Below are 19,677 nucleotides of genomic sequence, written 5' to 3'. Positions count from 1 at the left end.
TTCAAAGTTCCTGTTTTTCATTCTTCATGTTGACCAGATTTATAAAGATTTTAGATATGTAAAATTTAATGTCTGCAGATTTGTTTGTCATGGCTTGTATTGAAATTGGCAGTTTCATAAACAACAATTTCTTTAATTTCTGTCTCACTTTCCTTCAATATTTCAGCTTTTCCTTGGACTCTGCTTAGTGCTGCAGCAATGGTTTATGTCTTCCTGCATCTTGCAGACTTGACCTCCAGATTTTTTCTTCAGTTTCCAATCAAAATTAATTGTGTTTATTAAATTGCGAAGACTGAGATGATTGATCTGTGGGTTAAGAGGGTGAATGTAGAAATTCAGTCAACTGCTTAAAATACTTATATATTACCTGCTCGGTTATTTTATGATACCAAGTAAAGTTGCATCTTTATGTCCATCATTAATGTACAGTTTTTTACAAAGAAATTCCTGTTTGCATATTTGTTGCTTTGGAGTATCTGTTACGATGGGAATGAAGTGAAGAAGTAAAATCTGTTGCAGGCCTTTTTATGAAGCTTGCAGCTGAATTGAATGTAATAGTATTTCATATTGTTTACAAATAGTAAAAAAAGATGCTAGTTACTTATTTCAAAAACAAACAAACAGAAACCCTCAACGCTTCTTCAGCTGTAGTGATCTCTTGTTAGTTTGCTCTGAAGGGACCGTTTAGATCTCAGCACTGTTTGTTTTTATGCATGTACCAAAAGGGAAGAAATAGGCTCTATAGCTTCCTTTTAGTTCAGGCATTTTTCATGTGTGAAAGGGATTTCAGCTCTGTCATACGTTACCTGACACCAAACAAATTATGTTGTATTTCCAGAAGCATTTAATCGTCACATTCATTCTGTTTGCACGTCAGTGAAGTTTTTGACTTGGGCACGCCATTTGAAGGTGCCTTTTTTCACTTGTATAAAGCAGAATTGGAGCTTTTGTTATGACAATAGATGTGTTGTAATTAACTAAATTAATCAAAGGCATTCTCAGTGAGAAATACTTTATTATGTTAGCACTATAGAAAATAATCAAGGAAATGCAAATTCATGTGTACCAGAATACAAATCTCAGTCTGCCATCCACTGCCTGCTGGGTGTTTTAGAAGTGCCATCCTAATTACTTTCAGTTTGCCTGTTTGTTTCTCCACATCTGGCTTTTTTTTGTCAGACAATTGGTAAAACTTGGTGTAGGTGATTTACTATAATTTGTTTTACCATATGTTATGCAGTAGGAATGATGCATTACACTACAAATGATCATCTGTGTATTATTCTTTTCCATTTATGATGTTGGTAATTTCTTTAATGGAGACCATTTTAACCCTCAGCTCAATTGTTAGGCAAGAGTTAGATTGAATTTTGTTTGGTTCCTGTATTCTGAGTATTCATTCAGTCTGTAAAGAATGAATAGCTCTGTTTCTTAAAAGACTGTACAGCCTGAAATTGCTTTTCATTATAAAGGCTTTGAGAATTAATTAAAGTTAATTATTTAGGTAGAATAGGTTGAAAAGAGTTGTTCTAGGTTTCCATAGTTTTGTTTGTGGTCTCTTTATATTCTACTTTGATTACTTGGACAGTTAGAAAAGTTACATAATGCAAACTTGCTTGCTGGAGAAGAAGTTTGGGAACATATGAAGCCTCTGCAGGAAATACTGAAAGAAAGTAGAATTCTGAACCAAGAGGCAGGAGAGATTTTGTATCTGTCCCAAGTATTTTAAAAATAATTATCTAGTGCTTTATGGGCTGTGTAAGGCTATTGTTGAAATTTGTGACTGTACTCAGTAAATCAGTGCATGCTTTCAGATAACCATTACAAAATTATGTTTTGCTCCAAAAGAAAATAAAAATTCAGAGGAGCAGCAAATTTTTCCCAAGACCCTGCACAGCAGCATCTAAAGATTAGACAGATCATATACATGAGTTCATTTTGAAGAACGTTGGTCTACTGATGAATTTACTTTCAGAAGTTCACTCAGTTGTATTTTGTGCTCATGATAACCACAGTTCCTTAAGACCTTTTTCTTTGCAAAGATGTCAGTCTTCAGTCAACATAGAGCAATACTCCTGCATAATTCTCTCTAAAGACCGCTTTTCTGCTGTGTTTTCTAGATCTCTCTGTGTGGTAGCTGTTAAAAAATGCTCACAAATACATATTTTGCTTTGTGTATTCAGAGCTTGAGCCTTCTTTCTGTCTAAACTATTGTATGTAATTGTAAACGTTATATCGTGTTTGTCCATTTTCATCAGCGTCAGAGATATTTTTGTAGAATGTGCTATAAAAATGACTTTAAAGCATGCTGTGTTTTCTTTTCCTCTCAAGATTTTGAGATTTCAAAAGACTTAGATTACACTGTTTCTGTTTTATAGCGATTGAAGACTATATTTTTTTTTAACAAGAAAGTCTTAAGAAAGTATGGCAGATGTAGTTCTATCCCTGTATAAAGACATAGTTTTGTCTTTTTTGTAAATATTCAGCATGTTTAGAAGCTAAGCTGTTCCTCTTTCTGTATATTTCTTCTACTAAAAAATTGTAGCCAGTTTCTGGTTTCTACAGATGCAGACAAGACTAATACTTTGGGGCTTTGTAAGATTAAACTTGAAATTTCTTCTCTTAATGTAACGTGTCACTTCAGAAATTGTGATTGTGATGGTAAAAGTTCTTAAAATTGGAGGGCTCGTTTTTATAGATTTTTTTTCTTTTGGTAAAACCTCTGTTACGCAGACGAAGTCTGTTACTGATGTTTCAATGGATGTTTCTGTAAGTTCTCGGGGTTTATCTTCAAGATACTCATATCTAGCTGTAAATATTCACATAATTTTATTGTATCATGGAAGTGTGATATAAGGTCTGTCGCATCATTGAATATAAGTATTTGAATTCTAACACTGTGTCCTCTCTTTCCTTCTCCCCTTTGTGTCTGTATTAGGGGTTGATATAGAGGCAGCTCGAAAAGAAGAAGAGCGAATAATGCTTAGAGATGCACGACAGTGGCTTAACAGTGGCCATATAAATGATGTCAGGCACGCGAAATCTGGTGGTACAGCACTTCATGTTGCTGCTGCTAAGGGCTATACAGAAGTCTTAAAGTAAGTGTGATTTAAATGGAAATTTTTGATTGCCTGGTTGAGATATTGCAGCTTGGATTTGGTATGGTAGGACATCTGTCTTCTGAGGGTTGTAAATTTGGAAATTGTTACAGTCTCTAGAACTGCCTTTTCCTTGAAGCTTGATTTAATGTTTTCAAGCACTCATAAATCTTGATGCTTTTAGTTTTCCAGATGTCATTCAAAATGTGAACTGAATGACATGATGAGCCTTAGTACTCAGAATGGAAGTTGACAAAAAATCTTTACCCGTTTCCAAAGCCAATTGTGTAAACAAGTTTAATATCTTTTTATAATGCCAGCTAGCATTCTAGTTAAAGAGTATTTTCAAGATGCCTGGGTTAATTTGCATACCCAGAGCAGAATCCACGTTCTAGACTAAAGGCTTTCACACCTAAAAAATAAAGAATTCTGCTGTTTTCGAGGTTGTTGAAGATCGTGACTCTTGAAGTCATTCATGGAAGTCTTCAGGCTTTTGGTGTCCCTCTGATTCACAGATAGCTTTTCAGTAATATAGTATAGCAGACCGAATATGCAGTAATGGAGGTTTCATTTAAGCTTTTAGTGAAGTAGAAGAACACCATATTTGATAATGCATTGCTTTACTGCGATTATAAATGTATTTGACTGTTTTGGCAGGACTAGTAATAGTTACACGTTGTAAAAATGAATGAAAAAGAGCACACACTGTGTAAGTATAGCTAACGTTAAGATTTGTAAAGCTTTGTCAATGCCATAGTTGACTGACAGAACTTTTTTAGATGTTATGGGTGATTTGTCGGAAAGAATAATTTTTATTTTAGAGTAGTGTGCATCTGTAAAAGGTTTATATTTATAATTGTTGGGCTTATTTTTAACCTCTGCCAGTGTCTTTTCTGTAGTCCAGTCCATGTACTTATCCTAGGAGGAGAGAAAACACATACCCTGACAATTTTCTTGCTGATTTCAAAATAGCAAAAAATGTGCTCTGTGAAGGATACAAGGCTGCAAGGCTTTGTGTGGAAGTTGTGGTAGTTATTACTTTAAGTATATTGTCTATTGAGTTATGAATAGAATTTTTTCAGAAGAACACGTCAAGGTTATGTGATTTTTATTAAGTATAGGGTGTGTTTCAGAGAGCTGTTTGTCAGGTTGAGTGTCGTCACTTCAGCACTCACTTCAGAGCTGTACCAAATTCATGTGTTAAATGCATGCTGAAAAGCAGATCTCCCATTTGAGGAGTTCTGCTACTACTCAGAGAACAACTGAAGCGTGTAAACACTAAGTTGTTACAGCATCAAATGTTAGTGGCAGGAGATGAAAGCTTCAAGCAACTAATATTAGAATAAAAGGAAGTTTTAATAATTTACTATATAAGATATCACTAGCAATTTTTGACACTTCATATTCCTTGAAAAGGCTTTTCACCATTGCTGCACATATAGAGAAAAATACCTACTATATAGGCAGAATGGAATTTGAATGAGAAAAAACTAAGAAAGAAAACAGAAAATGATTTTTTTTCTTGAATTTTCCGTAAAAGTAAATATGATGAACACAGGTATTTCTGGGAAGAAATAAAATTAATCAATTGACATTAATGCAACTAAGATATGTATAGTTTATGAGAAAGGAGAAAGGTACTGCTGTTCAATAATTCCATCATTTTACAGCATTTACTATCTCTCTCAGCACTGTCAAGAATTAATTCTCTGAATTTCTTCAGGCTTTTAATACAGGCTCGCTATGATGTAAATATTAAAGATTATGATGGCTGGACACCACTTCATGCTGCTGCTCACTGGGGTAAAGAAGAAGCATGTCGCATTTTAGTGGAAAACCTTTGTGATATGGAGGCTGTCAACAAAGTGGTAGGATTTTTATGTAATCCTTGTCAAGATACAAAGTTCTGGTCTCTAAAGTGACTTTAGAAGCCAGGGTAAGAGAAGTGATGATAAACTGCTGTTTACTGTACATGGAGCTTTATATAATGCATGTTTTGTCAAAACAGCATGTTTGTGTCCATAACTAAATTCCCTGATTGTCTAAATTAGTTTCAAGGCCTACTTTATACTCATTTCTATATCACATGATCCATGTAATCTTTTACAGTGAAATTCAAAATAGTTTTATTGATATTTCGGACTTATGAAATTAGTGACTAGATAGACTGCAAACAGGCAGTCAGCATTTGTTTGCCAGAGACAACCATGATGCCTTTGGGTAGCATTGGGCATTAGCATCTGCTTTTAACTCTTAAAATCAGCTTGTGTTGAAATACTGATGAGAGATCACTGTGCTGGTTTGGAGGTACTCTTAGAAACTTCTAGGCATCTGTGGACTCCCTGGACGTAACTTGGATGCTACCTAAGTTGTATTTCCTTGACTTGTGCGCAAAGGCCTGTGAAGTTTTTGGCTTTGCAAGACCTTGCTCCCAACAGGTACAAGTATACTGATGATTCACATAGGTGTCGTAAGGACCCGAGACTCTTTGTTCAACTGTGTAAGTGCTGAAGCTCCCTTTCTTCTCTTTGCATCACATTCTACAGCTACATTCTGATCTGCTTCTCAGTTTCTAGCAATATTGTATGTGTAGATTTCCTGCCCAACCTTTAGCACGGTTTCTTCACTGAATTTTCATTTTTCAAGTTTTTACGTTTCTTTTTAAGTTAATTAGGGAAATAGGTACATACAGACTCTTAACTAGATCATGAATTTGCCAGTATTTATATAAAAGCAAAGTTACAATTGCTAATAATAAAATAAATGAAATCTGAAATTATATTTCAAGTAGTTTAACTCTGTTTCTGTATAATACTTACAGAACTACTTGAGATCAGCTATGATTGTATCAGATAATCAGAAGTGGTTCTAGTGGTTGGCGACCCTGCCTGTGGCAGGAGGGTTGAAACAAGATGATCATTATGGTCCTTTTCAACCCAGGCCATTCTATGACTCTATGGTGCAATTAGTTGAAGCCAGTTTATCAAGTTATGTGCTAGACATTTTAACAGGATTCATGAGAATGTGAGGGGTGGTATTCCTGAGAACACTTGTAAAAATGTATTCAGCTCAACTGAGGCAAGAATAAGAAGAAAGGAGCTACAGAGAGTTAGGAATTGTTTATTTGGGGGATGGACTTGTCTGTGCAAGCTAAGAGTGTTTGCCTGTTAAGTTCTTCAGTAAGCCATTAAGTGATTTTGCTTGTAGAGACTGAGAACTCCACTACATCTGCTTTCAGTTGTAGGTGCTTAGCACCACAGAGAACATCATTGTTCAGACACTTGACTTCAGGTATTAATATCTGTGTACTGAGTTTAGATACATCCTTCCAACTACAAAAGAGTTGTTTTGTTTTTTTTTAAATTATGTTTTGTTATCAAAGTAGGTCTAATGTGATGTTTTTTTTGGAAATAAACCCACTTAATAGCTGCCTAAAAATAGCCAGATTAAAACCTGTGACACGATGCAAATATAAATTATAGATAATTTTGTTGTTTAGTTTCTAAGTTAGTGATGTGCTATGTTTAATGGAATGGTTCCCACCGGAGGACCTCAAGCTTTTTTGGGTAATGTTTGTTGGAAGGAGCATGTGCTTCTGCTGTATGATTAGAAGCTTTATGTTTGTCAAAAAGTAGTGACTTAAAAGGTCAATTCAGATCTTAAAGATAGAAGAATCTCATGTTCTGTGGGCATCTGGTCTAGTCAAGAATTGTACTGACCATGTAGATGATGTAAGATACATCAAGGTGAAGAAATTCCAGCTGATGGCATTACTCTCTATTAATGAATCACTGTGTGATGTTTATTCGAGCACATTCCCTGAAAATCACCCACAGAGGGAGATAAGAACAAACAACTGTAGCAGATCATTTCCAAAATGGAACAGGACATGTAAAAACAGTTTTAAAGTCAAAGTATGAAAGTGCAACTATTAAATAATTTTAATTTCAAAAAATCAATCATACTTCCTAGTCTGAAGATGGACAGGATGCTAACTGGTTTGTGTTGATGCAAACAGTTGCCACTGGAATAGCTGTTTGGAACTAATATTGTGTATTTCATTCTTTCAACTGGTTTTGTTTTGTTTTTTTTTCCTTAATAGGTTTTTTTTTCCCTTGAAAAGACAATAACATTCTATTGAAGTCATGTTTTTCTGTCTTAAAAAGTGCTTAGTCATTAGCATTAGGTATAGATGTTTCTTTTTCAATTACAAAAGAAAAAGTAATATTACAAAATTGTTTTCAATCGCTGACAGACTAACAGTTTGTAATAGAGCTTGTCTTATATGTTCTAATTTCTCAGAATGATTGTGCTCTTTACCCACATCATCAATGGGATAAGGCATCATAATCTACTGCACTGAAATTCTGTTGTACAAAAATGGTGTTTCACTTTTCTTTTTCTCCAGGGGCAGACAGCATTTGATGTGGCAGATGAGGATATTCTAGGATATTTAGAAGAATTACAAAAGAAGCAAAATCTGGTAGGCCTTTTTCATATGTATAAATTATATTTTGTTATGCATATGATGATATTTCATGGTTAGCTCAGAATAACATACAGATTAAAATTAAAGTTTTGATTTGAGGCTTCAACTACAATAATGCCAGCTGTCATCTCAACCGTCTTTTCATGCCATTATTTGGTCAGTTATGGTGACCAAAAAGCTCTGGATTAGAGAAAATCCTTACCTATTTGTCTTCTCCCGTAGGTATTCTATGATCTGAAGCAGCAGCAATCAGTCAGCAATTTGCTGGAAATAACAGATTCTGAGATTTTAGAATTTTGAAGTTAGATACTTTGAAAGTGTATATACTTCAGTGTTCTAAGTAGTTAGAGGGCTCTCTACTAGTGATTTTGTTACATAGATGCCATTCTGTCAGTTTAACTGCATTATTCTATTTGTTTTGAAGCTTCATAGTGAAAAACGTGAAAAGAAATCTCCCCTAATTGAATCCACAGCTAACTTGGATAATAACCAGACACAGAAAACATTCAAAAAGTAAGTAAACCAGAGAAATGATGTGCTCTTAATGAAAGATATAATTTCACCAGCTGTCACAGTGTCCTACCTGGCAGGTTTTAGTAATTTTTTCAGTACTTAGGAGGTATTTTTCTTTCCAAATTCAGTAAAGAGACATTGATTATGGAGCAAGAAAAGAATGCATCTAGTATAGAGTCTCTGGAGCAGGAGAAAGCAGATGAAGAGGAAGAGGGAAAGAAGGATGAATCCAGTTGTTCCAGTGAGGAAGAAGAAGATGATGACTCAGAATCCGAAGCAGAGACAGGTATGTTATTTGACTACTGTCTTTAAGTTTTTGCTTTAGAAATTTATTTAGTATCACAGGATGGAGGATTAAATATATTAAGTTTCACTTCTGCATTTCACTATGCTTCCAATCACTTTAAAGGATATTTATGTATGACTAAATTCAAGTCATAACACAGATACAAAGGTGCCTTTATTGGTGGTGCTCATGGTTAAAGGAGTTAATCTACTTATTTGGTTGTCTAGTTAGCAACTAATTTTAATTAATTATGTGGAATGTATAAGCCTCAAGTAGCATGTCAAAAAAACATTGAAGAAGTTAAAAGGTCAGTGGAGAGATGAAGTCTTTGTTAGCAATTTTTGTTCGTGGACTTGGCATAGAGGTTGAAACAGCAGGTGCACAAGCATTCTCATTTGTGCTTATCATCCTGAAGTAAATACCAATGGATATGGCAATTGTAGATATTCATAAAGTGCTGGTGTATATGCTTACTCTTGATTATGTATTGAAATGAACTCCAGAAATGCTTTTTAACTTAACATTTCATATACAACTTCACTTCAAGAAGAATGTTCCTGGAAAAGTTTAGAATTGTATACATACAATTGAATATTGATGTTTAATTTAAATTCATGCAGCCTAGACTAGGGGAGACATGAACTTCCTTGTCTAATTATGCAAGTTGTCTGAATCTCAAAAGTCCTCACGTGGTGAAATGAGGTGGGAAAAAGTGAAGAAGCAGAAACAGTGAAATGAGGAAGTGAAGAGAATTAGGATGATCATTATATCCATGTATTCTTATTTCGCCATTCTCGCTATCCAGATTTATGAGCGCTTCCTATAATTATTACTGAATATAGAAAAGTACCCTTGTGTACTCATTTATTCCTTCTACTGTTACTCCTTCTTATTTGTCCCATGTTTGCCTTCTGTTGCTTGTCTTGTCACGTGTATTGTTTTTCACTGTTTGCTGTGGTGACTGATTAAGTGTACATGAAATTTACAGTGAAGTTACAGGCACAGTCATTCAGTACTGCATCTCTTGGTCAACAGTGTGCCCTTCAGAGGAATTTAGCTTGCTTTTTTTTCTTGAAAGATTTTCAGAGTCTTAAAGCAAATAACAATGTAAGAACAGCACAGCAATCTTTTCTTTCGAATTAGAAGACAAATATCAAGTAGCCAGTGTTTCTGAAGATAACTATTCAATCCTAATGAAAGGGTTCAGAATTACAGTTCAGTAATGCAATACACAGAAGTAAATGTCATTAGAAGTATCTTGCTAATATTTTATATTTATGCTTTTTAAAGTGAGTAAACCTATTTGGTGAGCTGTCAGTTCTATTTTAAAGCATTTTTTTCTAGTGTATTGAAATGAAATGCTACAGTTAAAAAGGGATTTTAGAGCTAGTAAATATATCTTAAATATTTGATCTAGGCAGAAATAAAAATAAAACATGAAATCAAAATAGCTCTTGGAGTTTTTTAAGGTGTTGGGTTTTTTTTGTAAGCTAACATTTCATTAAACAGGAACAAAAGTTTGTCACATCTTTAGATTATTTTCTCACCTCGTATACTTGCATCTCTTATTTACAGCGACTGAGCTTGGACAAACTCAGAACACTTGTGCTACATAACATGTAGTACTTTCTCAGTCACTGAACTAACTGTAATGTCTTCTGAACTTTCTGATTCTGGTAACTGTGTTCTCTTCGTTTCCAGTGGACAGTTTGTGCCAGGAAAATTTGACTGTGACACAAGAATTAATTTATGTAAACTTTGGGGTTTTTAATATCAACAAGGCTTTATCATACTTTATTTGGCAAGCTGGACTTTAAGCTTTTCTCTGCAGAACTGCATCTCTCAGTTTCAAGCTTGTGCTTTCCCTTTGTTCTCATTTTTCACCTTAAGGTGGTTTTCTGGTGAAAAATCTTAAGCTTATGAAGAGCATTTTGGTTGTAGAATGTTTTAACATTGTTAAAATATTACATTTTGAAAATGATAACATTGTTAACAATGTTCTGAAGTACTGTAAACTGTCTGATTTCCAATCTGTTAGTAAATTCAAAATGTTTTCCTAAAACTTCCATTTTGAGAGTACAGCTTAAAAATAAATGTTTTTCTCTTTCTGTAAAATGAAGCAGTGAAATATGATTACAAAAGTAAAAAGATAAGGAAACAAACTAAAAATCAAAACTTAGAGCAGTTCAGTTTTTAAGCTTACTTTCTTTGAGATAGTTCTGTGGTTTTCGAAAATTACTCTTAGCTCAGCCATGCACGATTCTGTGTTCCGTCTGTCCTTGCAACAATTTCAGAGTACAATTGGGAAAAATCCATTTTTTCCATCTTTTCCTCTCGCTCCTGATAATTTTTTCTGTATATTATTAAGCTGAATTATTTGCTTGCAAATTTCCAGATGTCTGTGCATCTGTAAAGCTTTTTCACTTTCTCCTGTCAGCCTGCATTGCTCTGTGGAACGTTCCCCTTGTGTTTAAAAAGAGCTTTCTCTTAAGTGTAATTAGTCATGTAAGTTATTCACTGCTCAGTACTGAATGGGTAATGTAGAAATGAAGGCATGTTTATAGGAGGGGCAAAATCAAAAGAGACTGATCCCCTGTTGCTCAGCACTGCAGAAATAAGATGTAGCAAGAAATTCCAAAGAATTTGTAATTTGAATATGTGAAACAAATGAGGCATGAGATTATGCAGCGCGAGCAAGTGCAGTGACAACAGTTGTGCAGTAACCCGGACATTATCTGTGTGTTTACTTAAGAGGAATTAAGGTATGCAGTGAAAGAAATACTGGGCCAGAAGGACAACCAGAAGAGGTTAGACTAATCAGGCAGTGAAACTTAGGTGGGAAAAACAAGAGACAAAGAAGGAAGAAAGCAAATGGAAGTCAGAGCTCTTGTTGTTTCTCAGAGGAACAGCAGGTTCCTGTCTCAGCTAAATTCTGCTGTCCATAGTTCCTGGCTGGATTCTCCATGCAGTCAAATATTTCTTTATACTCAGCATACACAGTTATCCAAGAATAAATGTTTTACTTTGAATTGGCATCTTCCATAGTTCAAGTTAACTATTATATGCCAATGTAACTCCCACTGTTTAATTTTTAGGGTCGTTAACCAAAGGCTAAAGTATAGTCTGCCTAGAGAGGTTGTAGCACCTCAATCTCTGGGTGTTTTCAAGGCCTGACTCATCAAAGGCCTGAGCATCCTGGGTTGTATGTAATGTTGACTTTGCAGGAGATTGAATTAGGTGACCTGCTGAGCTCAGTTTCAACCTAAACTAGTCTGTGATTCTGTCACTGCATCTCTTGAGTCTTTCTGAATAACAAAAACAAGTAAAATATTATATGCATGAATGTCATGGAAAAAAAGGTCACTTTAACTATGATACAGATTGAGAGGGATAGGGAAAATGCTGAGAAATAAATAATAAAGCACTGTTGGGAAAGTTGACTGTTAAATTTGTTCAAAACAAATTCAAGTCTTTGTTGTAGAAATAAGGGACTTAAGAATGACAGATTAAAAATGAAAATGAAAATCTTGTATATATTTTTCAGATAAGACCAAAACCTTGGCTAATGCAAATACCACGAGTACACAGTCAGCATCGATGACTGCTTCAGTAGCTGGAGGTCAAGGGACACCCACATCACCTCTTAAGAAGGTAAAATAAAATCTTGTGATTTTACACATCTGTTCTCCAGTGGAAGCGTACATTTTTTGTTTTGAAATTGAATGGAGTTATCCAGTGAGCTAATGAAAACATGCCAATTTATAATACTGTTTGTGTTTTTTTTCTACAGAAACTATGTTCAATTTTCATAAATTTTGAAATTTGAATGAACAGTTTTGATTCTAAACAGGAATCGAGGAATTTGAAACATGTAGCTGCAACATAGCTGAACACAAGATCCATTTAAAAAAGAAAAAGTCTGTTGCACAATAACTGGAATTCTTGTTTTTCTGAAGCTAAACTTAATCTCTCAAAAATCTTTTTTATGCCAGACTCCTCCTAAAGTTTTAGAAAGTATTGTTGGTCTTAAGGTAAGGGAGCCATGCACGACTAAAGTGCTTTGGGGTCCTTAGTAGCACTCAGTTAATGCTAGAAGTTGAAAATTGATAAGCACAGAAATTTGAAATAATGTGTGAAGTAAGAAGTAGAAAATGTTGTAGGTTCCAACACTGATTCAAGTGTGGTTAGGATCTAATGAAAAAACTGGAGCATTGGGAATAATGATTTATTCAGTGCAAATAACCTAACCAGTACAAAAACACACCCAGCAAAGCCATACTGCTTATAGGAAGCTTGATTTAAAAAATTGATTAGAACAAATCTTAATTTTGCTTGTCAAAGGAGAGGTGTATATGACGAGGGAAAAAAAAATATATTTGACAATAATACACAGTCACAAGATGGTATACAAGTCAAACATTCATAATATATGAGTAAACTGGATAGCAAGCTGGGAAGGCTTCCTTTGTCATCTGTCAAAGGTTTTCTGTGCATGTTGTAATCAAGGCTTAACTCTTTACAGGTTCTTCTGGAAAGCTTGTTGAGGGGAAATAGTGACTGTGTTGCACTGAAGCCGCAGTAGAGAGAGAAGGAAAGGGAAAACGGAGGGAAAACAATGTATTATTATATTTTTCAGCTCCCTGGAGCTAATTGGAGTTGTGCTTTCATAGGCATAACAGAACTTAATGATAATTCATCTTAGAAAGTGTTGGTTAGATCTTAATGGTCCTGACATTGGAGTATGTCCAAAGAAGGGCAACAAAGCTGTTGAAGAGCCTGGACCAAAAGTCTTATGAGAGGTGGCCAAGGGAACTGGGATTGTTTAGTCTGGAGAAGAAGTTCAGGGGAGGCCTCAATGCTCTGCACAGCTACCTGAAAGGAGATTGTAGCAAGGAGGGGGAGGGTTCGCCTCTTCTCCTAGGTAACTTGTAATAGGACAAGAGGTAATGACCTTAAGTTGTGCCAGAGGAGTTCAGGTTGGATATTAGGAGAAACTTCTTCTCTGAAAGAGCGGTAATGCAATGGAACAGGCTGCTTAGGGAAGTGGTGGAGTCAACATCCCTGGAAGCATTTAAGGAAAGGGCAGATGTAGTACTTAGGGACATGGTTTAGGGACATGGTGACGGGTTGACAGTTGGACTTGATGATCTTAATGGTCTTTTCCAACCTTGTTGATTCTTTGATTCTATGTAAAAGATCCAGGCAGTATATTTTAAAATGCCCAATTGCATCATATTCTGTGATACTGTACAATATGGTTGCACCAGCCTTCCTGATCTTAAAAGCTGCTTTGTAAAAATCATCACAACTGACTTCCGCGAGATTTCTCTTAAAAAAGAGATAAGAACAGAAGGTAATTGTGGCCATGTCTTCCTGGTAGAAATGACTGCTGTTTCCCCACTCTGAGCTCTGAGCCTTTGCGTCTCATCAAACAGCTAGATTCCAGGCTGACCTTGTTATGTTAGTCTAAACACTTAGCACTGGCTCAGTTAGTAATTATGGTTCTCTGTCATGGCAGCTGCATTTGGTGTGCTCAAGAGCTGCACAGAACTTGAGACACAAGTTTTCTATGCAAACTACAGCAAATGGGGAGCTGGGGGATAGGGAAGACTGATTAATTTCTGCTTTACTAAATGTTGTAACTGTACAGAATGCAAACATGTAGCGTGAATTTAACTGCAAGGAGACAGATCTACTTTATATAGTTTATTTTTGGAAGACAGTTTAGTAATGCATTTCTGACAGTTGTTCAGTTTAAGTGATACACTCTCCAGGCAGATTTTATACCAGAATTCATATTCTAAGGTATCCAGCACTTCAGAAATCTTTGTTTTTCATGTCTCACTAAAAGTTTCCTAGCTTGTGCCTCCCGGTCAAGTTATTTCATCTTGCACAAAAGTATTCCAAGCTATGTGATCTTCAGTGATAGGACGTTAACAAATCATTACAAGCTTGGAACGTGGCTTCATATTCTAGACTTGTATGATCAGTTAAGCAGAATTTTTCTGGTATGTGTTTAAATGATGATGTATGAAAAAAAATTCAATGAGAAGAAGTAAGTATGACTTTAAGCTAGCTAAGAACCTTTTGTAAATTATAAAGCATTTAGTTCGTTCTGATTTTATTATGCAGTAATTAATGGCTTACCTTATGTTGCTTTTCGTTTTGGTTTTTTTTTTTTTTGGTCTAAAAGGCGAGAGGTGCAGATTAAAAGTACACTGCCGTAGTCTTTCTAATATTTGATGTGGAAAAACTCCATGTCTTCTGTATTTCCAAAATAAATGCATATTTATATTGAGGCTCATCATCTTGTAACATAGCATGCACATGTGACCTGAAGAAGCAGTTGCAGCTCATGTCAATGAAGGAAAATGATTTAAGATGTTTTGACTGAAAAAAGGTAAAACTTGTACAGGTACAAGTTGCCTTGAACCTAATCATGCACCTGCCTTTTCAGGCTTGCAATATCTGTACTACTGCAGTTACTCTTCTGATTTTACAACATAGATGGCTGAACCGTGTGTTGCTCACAAGTGCTGCAGATGCAGTGTACTAAACTTGAATTTGGGTTTTCTTCAATCTCTATGGCATTCAGTAATGCTGCATTCTATCTGAAGACATTAAACTTAGGCAAGTGTGCAAATAAAGGTATAAGATTTGATAGCTAAGTTAGATTGTGATTAGATTAAGGGATATGAATGGAATATGAAAGAAGATAAGAAAGGTAATGGGTATGTTAGTGTGAATCTTGAAATATTCTCCAATATACCATGATTTAGGCATGAACCTTATTAGGTCTAGAGGCTGTGCTATCCTCTCCTCTGCAAACCGTAATTCCATTGCTGAATTAGCTAAACGAACTGTGTTGTGTTTAATAAGAATCTGTTACTGAAGTTTTAATTATCTTACTGCTTTTAGGTATTTCATGGTGTAACGAAGAGCTACATCCCATAAACATAGGAACAAACTGTGCTTTTGGAACTACCTTTTGTTTCTGTTTTCCTTTCTTTCATCTTTGTCTTATCTCAATTGGCTTTAGTATGATTTCATTCCTCCTATCATGCCTGTCGTGGAGTCAGTAGATCCTGCATCATGGAGGCAGGGCTTGCGCAAAACTGGCATTGTTCTTGTGCCCAATAAGGGTGAAAAGGCAATGGTGAGGTTCTGGTGTGCACAGACTTGTGTACAGGTTGCAAAATAACATGTTTAATCAAATGTTGATAGCAGATTTGCATGGTTTTAACTTTGTATCTCATGATCACTGTGTGTATTACAAAGTGTGAGTTTTTCCAAGCTAACTTTTAGAGGAGTAGTACTCCTTGACCTCTTTTATGTTTCTCATCTCATTAACTAATAAGAGAGAAGATTGCCTAGGTTGTCTCTCACCACAACTTCCCCATGTATTCAGTACTTCTGTGATTATTAAATGTAGTTGTGTTCTCAAATCTCTGCAAGGAACATGAATTACTACAGTTAGTGCAAATTAATAGCCTTTTATTTGCTACTGTGTTTTATAGTTTCCAACATCTACAACCAAGGTTTCTCCCAAAGAAGAAGAAAGGAAAGATGAATCTCCTGCTTCGTGGAGGTTAGGTCTTCGAAAAACTGGTAGTTATGGTGCACTTGCAGAAATTACTGCTTCTAAAGAAGCTCAGAAAGAAAAGGACTCTGCAGGTGTTATACGTTCTGCTTCAAGTCCTAGACTTTCCTCTTCATTGGACAACAAAGAAAAGGTAATTGTTTTCAGAGTGAAACCAGTGTTTTTACCGCACATTTATTCTGTAGTAAAATTCCAAGCTGTTAAATTATATGGCTGTTGTGTAATCTCTTTAAAAGTACAGTATGCACCTTTACTGTCTTGTGACTTGGTACATAGGTGTGGGACTTACCTCTTTAAGGGACTTGCACTGTCAGTAGTAGTGTTTTTTACAGTTATGGAGATCTGAGGGTTGGCAGTTTTGGCATCACTTGTAGAATGATGTTGAAAGAATTTTCTGAAAAAGAAAGCTCTTACTGAATTCTGTGGTCATTTTTTATTTAAAAAAAAAAATTAAATATTTAAATGCAAATATACTGTAGTGAAGGACTGATTTGGAACAGGTATCTGAAAAACCTGATATTCCCTTTCAACCCAAGCCATTCTGTGATACTGTGATTCTATGATTCTGTTTCAAGTACAAATGTTTAAATCTGTTCTCAGGAATAATACTAAGCTATAGTATATAAAAATACTAATATAGTTTCTTTCAGTAAGTAGTTTCCTGCTTTCCAGTAATACAGTTCTAAACGAGAAATCAAGTCATTTACATTACTACCATGAAATCACAAGCAGTTCCCTTTTCCTGTTTTAATCCTTAAGATATTTAACTGAAACTTAAATCACACTTGTATAATTGAGTCACAGTAAATACAAATGAAGTTGTGATAATGGCGATTTTCCTGCTAACAGGGAGTATAATCAATAATACTAACACTTATTAAAAATCTATGTCTTTCAGGAGAAAGATGGAAAAGGAACTAGACTTGCCTATGTTGCACCTACAATACCAAGACGACTGGCCAGTACCTCTGACATTGATGAAAAAGAAAACAGGTGACTTTGAAGTTACTGCTAAATATTAAATTATGTGATTTTAGAGTGGCTGAAAAACATACAGATACGAAGATGATGCTAGTTCGTAGCATTAACCTGTTTCATAGATTATGCTGACCTGTAGGGTAATTGAATTCTGAAAGAGTTTTTGTCATGTAAGTCATGATAACTCCTTTTAAAATCCACATTATTTTGTGGCAGCAGCAGTTCTGGGCATTGAGTGTTGTCATCTTGGGGGAGAAAATAAAATTAAATGCAAAATAGTAAGTTGTAGAATTCCAGCTAATGAAGGATATAGAAGGAATTTTACTGCTTTGTCTTAAACCACAGTTTAATGGATTCCATTATTACTTTTGCAGAAAAAAAGAAACCATATTCTTTCCTACAGTACTTGATTAAAACCATATCATTCGGTATCAGCCATTTACAGAAATCCTAGCAGTTCTTTTCTAACTTCCACTTCTGTCTTTCTTGTTTGATTGTTGGTCTTTCATCATCTTTTGGAGATGCTTAATCCTTTACTAGTATTTTTTCCTTCAGCTTTTGGTATAAAGGGAATAAAAAGTTTAGGTGCAGAGGCTTGTCACTCATTAGGATTCAGACTACTTCCATGACATACCTTGTGAGAATCTTCCCAGTTTTCACTTCTCTCCTTTATTAAGATTCTACTTGGCTACTTTCTTGAGTTTTAATATAGAATGTGTAGTATAAAGCAGAGAAATCTCCTTAATGTCTTGTTTCTGTCAGATTGTATCTAGACAGCCAAATTTTGAATAACTTAAAAACGGAAGTACCTCTCATTGATCAAAACGTGCTTCTGTAATCATTGTATCTAAAGCTGACTAACCTGTTTTTGGAGTATTTCTGTTGATATACTTGAGAATAGCTCATGTAAGAGCAAGCACAAGATGCATTCTGTTTTTTCTTATGCTTGTGGAATACTGTTGGCTAAGTTCAGTCTCTGAGTGACAAATTCTGTTCTGAAACAGGTATTCCAGATCTCATGCTCCCTTAAAGTTCATCTCACTATTTTGGCATCTTTTGTGTTACTTGAGCATATTTTCAAATCTGTATTTCTGTTAACATTGCAGTTTGGGATTTCTGTTGTCAGTCTCTGAGAGTACTATATTCTTATTTGAGATTGAATGTACAGTCCTGATTTGATTATAGATTGTTCTTGTTTCAAGTTCTATTCTTTTGAGATTTTTCTCAAATACTCTCACTATCCAAAAATGTCTTGGCTAGGTGATACCTTAACTTTGGGATAAATATTTAATTGCAGTTATATTTCTTATAAACTTTCATTGCTTGTCACAAATAGATTAAATTTTGGTGAAGTGTCGAGGTATATTTGTCTCCTTGATATACCAGTCTTAACCATCATGACTTATTCACGGACCAAGTTCCAAAATTTGTTACCAGTTATATCATGTTTTTCCTGATATGTTTGACCAGAGATCATCAATGCCATTAGGCCTGGTGTTGACTAAACAGTTGACCTGAGAACTTTCTTTATTCCTTGATGTGCAAGTGATAAAGCATGGTCTTAGGCCATCTTTTTTAGGCACCTGTACCTTGCCTAGTATATGTTATGGCAGACAATTTAACTTACTTAAAGTCATAAGAGAATTTTGACACTTAGTCTGACTTCTCTTACATGTGGAATTTAACTATCTGCTCTACAGGTACATTAATTAATTACTAAGAGTTTTGCCTTGTCCCAGATCTCTATCCTTGTTGCTTAGCTTAATGCCTTGTTCTTGTTCCACCTGTCTGAACAACTGCTTGTCTAGATAATAGATGATGTAATGCAATCCATCTTCCTTCTGTGCCTAATGGAAATGCCAGATTTTCAAGATTAATCTCAGCTGGGCCTTTATAGTGCTTGATGTCTGTAGTGGCCTGTATTGGCTAGAATTTGATTCTTTTCTGAAATTGCTTGTGACCACCAAAGTGCTACCATACATTTTTGTGCAAAAGGATATATTTGGAGTAGAATCTGAAGTCCAAAGGTATCTTGAACATAAAACACATCTTGCAGGACTTTACTTTTACACACATATGATTGCCTTTTGTACTTTTGTGCAAGATATTTTTTTCTTCCATCTGAACTTCAAACCTTGTGTTTTTGTTAGAAGCTTTTGTTAGAAGTTCAAATTCTTGTATCTCTGCATCAGTCTTCAGTGTTTTTCCAAGAATAGTTTTGCTAGGCTATTTCTTGATGCTATAAACTATAACAATAGAATAGAAATTCTTCATGACTGAAGTAATGTCAACTAGTGATATATGGCAGACCAGTCAGGAATGGCTACTGCAGGCCAGTTTACACTAGTCTAAAGTATCGTGAGTTCTAACATGCATAATCTCATGAAATCAACTACTAAAACAACAAGTAGTTTTCCCTTGATGGCACAAAATTATCTCAGCCAATTAAGAAGCATCTTACTCCTTTTTAGAGTGAAACAAAGCCAGCACTGGTCACAGATAAAAGCTGATGTTTGACTTCTCCTTTAACAGTTTTTCTTCTGATACTTCTTTTCAGTTTTATTTCAAACAGTGTTAATATGGATCTTTTATTTTTTGATAGAAATTTGAAAAATATTGTGCATAACAGGTCATTTTATTCTTTTTCTCTACAGTTATGTTTATTTTAAGTGTGTTTTCCACACACAATTTTTCCATCTTTAACTCGTTTGCA

The 19,677-nt window shown here is 35.1% G+C and overlaps 1 protein-coding gene across 10 annotated transcripts in view; it reads left to right on the top strand.

The window, feature by feature from the left end:
- PPP1R12A (protein phosphatase 1 regulatory subunit 12A) overlaps positions 1-19,677 on the top strand; it is a 123,210-nt gene that overhangs the window by 69,700 nt on the left and 33,833 nt on the right. For 6 of the 10 annotated variants that reach the window (XM_085221816.1, XM_085221818.1, XM_085221800.1 and 3 more), the window contains exons 4-12: positions 2,939-3,098; positions 4,822-4,966; positions 7,507-7,581; positions 8,012-8,100; positions 8,229-8,386; positions 11,931-12,037; positions 15,426-15,542; positions 15,904-16,119; positions 16,885-16,979. In XM_085221816.1, the coding sequence (XP_085077942.1) occupies positions 2,939-3,098; positions 4,822-4,966; positions 7,507-7,581; positions 8,012-8,100; positions 8,229-8,386; positions 11,931-12,037; positions 15,426-15,542; positions 15,904-16,119; positions 16,885-16,979 (1,162 nt within the window). The remainder of the gene's footprint in view (positions 1-2,938; positions 3,099-4,821; positions 4,967-7,506; positions 7,582-8,011; positions 8,101-8,228; positions 8,387-11,930; positions 12,038-15,425; positions 15,543-15,903; positions 16,120-16,884; positions 16,980-19,677) is intronic. The other 4 variants (XM_085221820.1, XM_010708460.4, XM_085221809.1 and 1 more) reach the window with 1 other exon arrangement.

Source organism: Meleagris gallopavo, chromosome 1 (assembly GCF_905368555.1).
Source record: "Meleagris gallopavo chromosome 1, MGAL_WU_HG_1.1, whole genome shotgun sequence".
Lineage (NCBI taxonomy): Eukaryota > Metazoa > Chordata > Aves > Galliformes > Phasianidae > Meleagris > Meleagris gallopavo.
The sequence above is the reverse complement of the archived record's forward strand: the minus strand, read 5'-3'. Positions and strand labels throughout refer to the sequence as shown.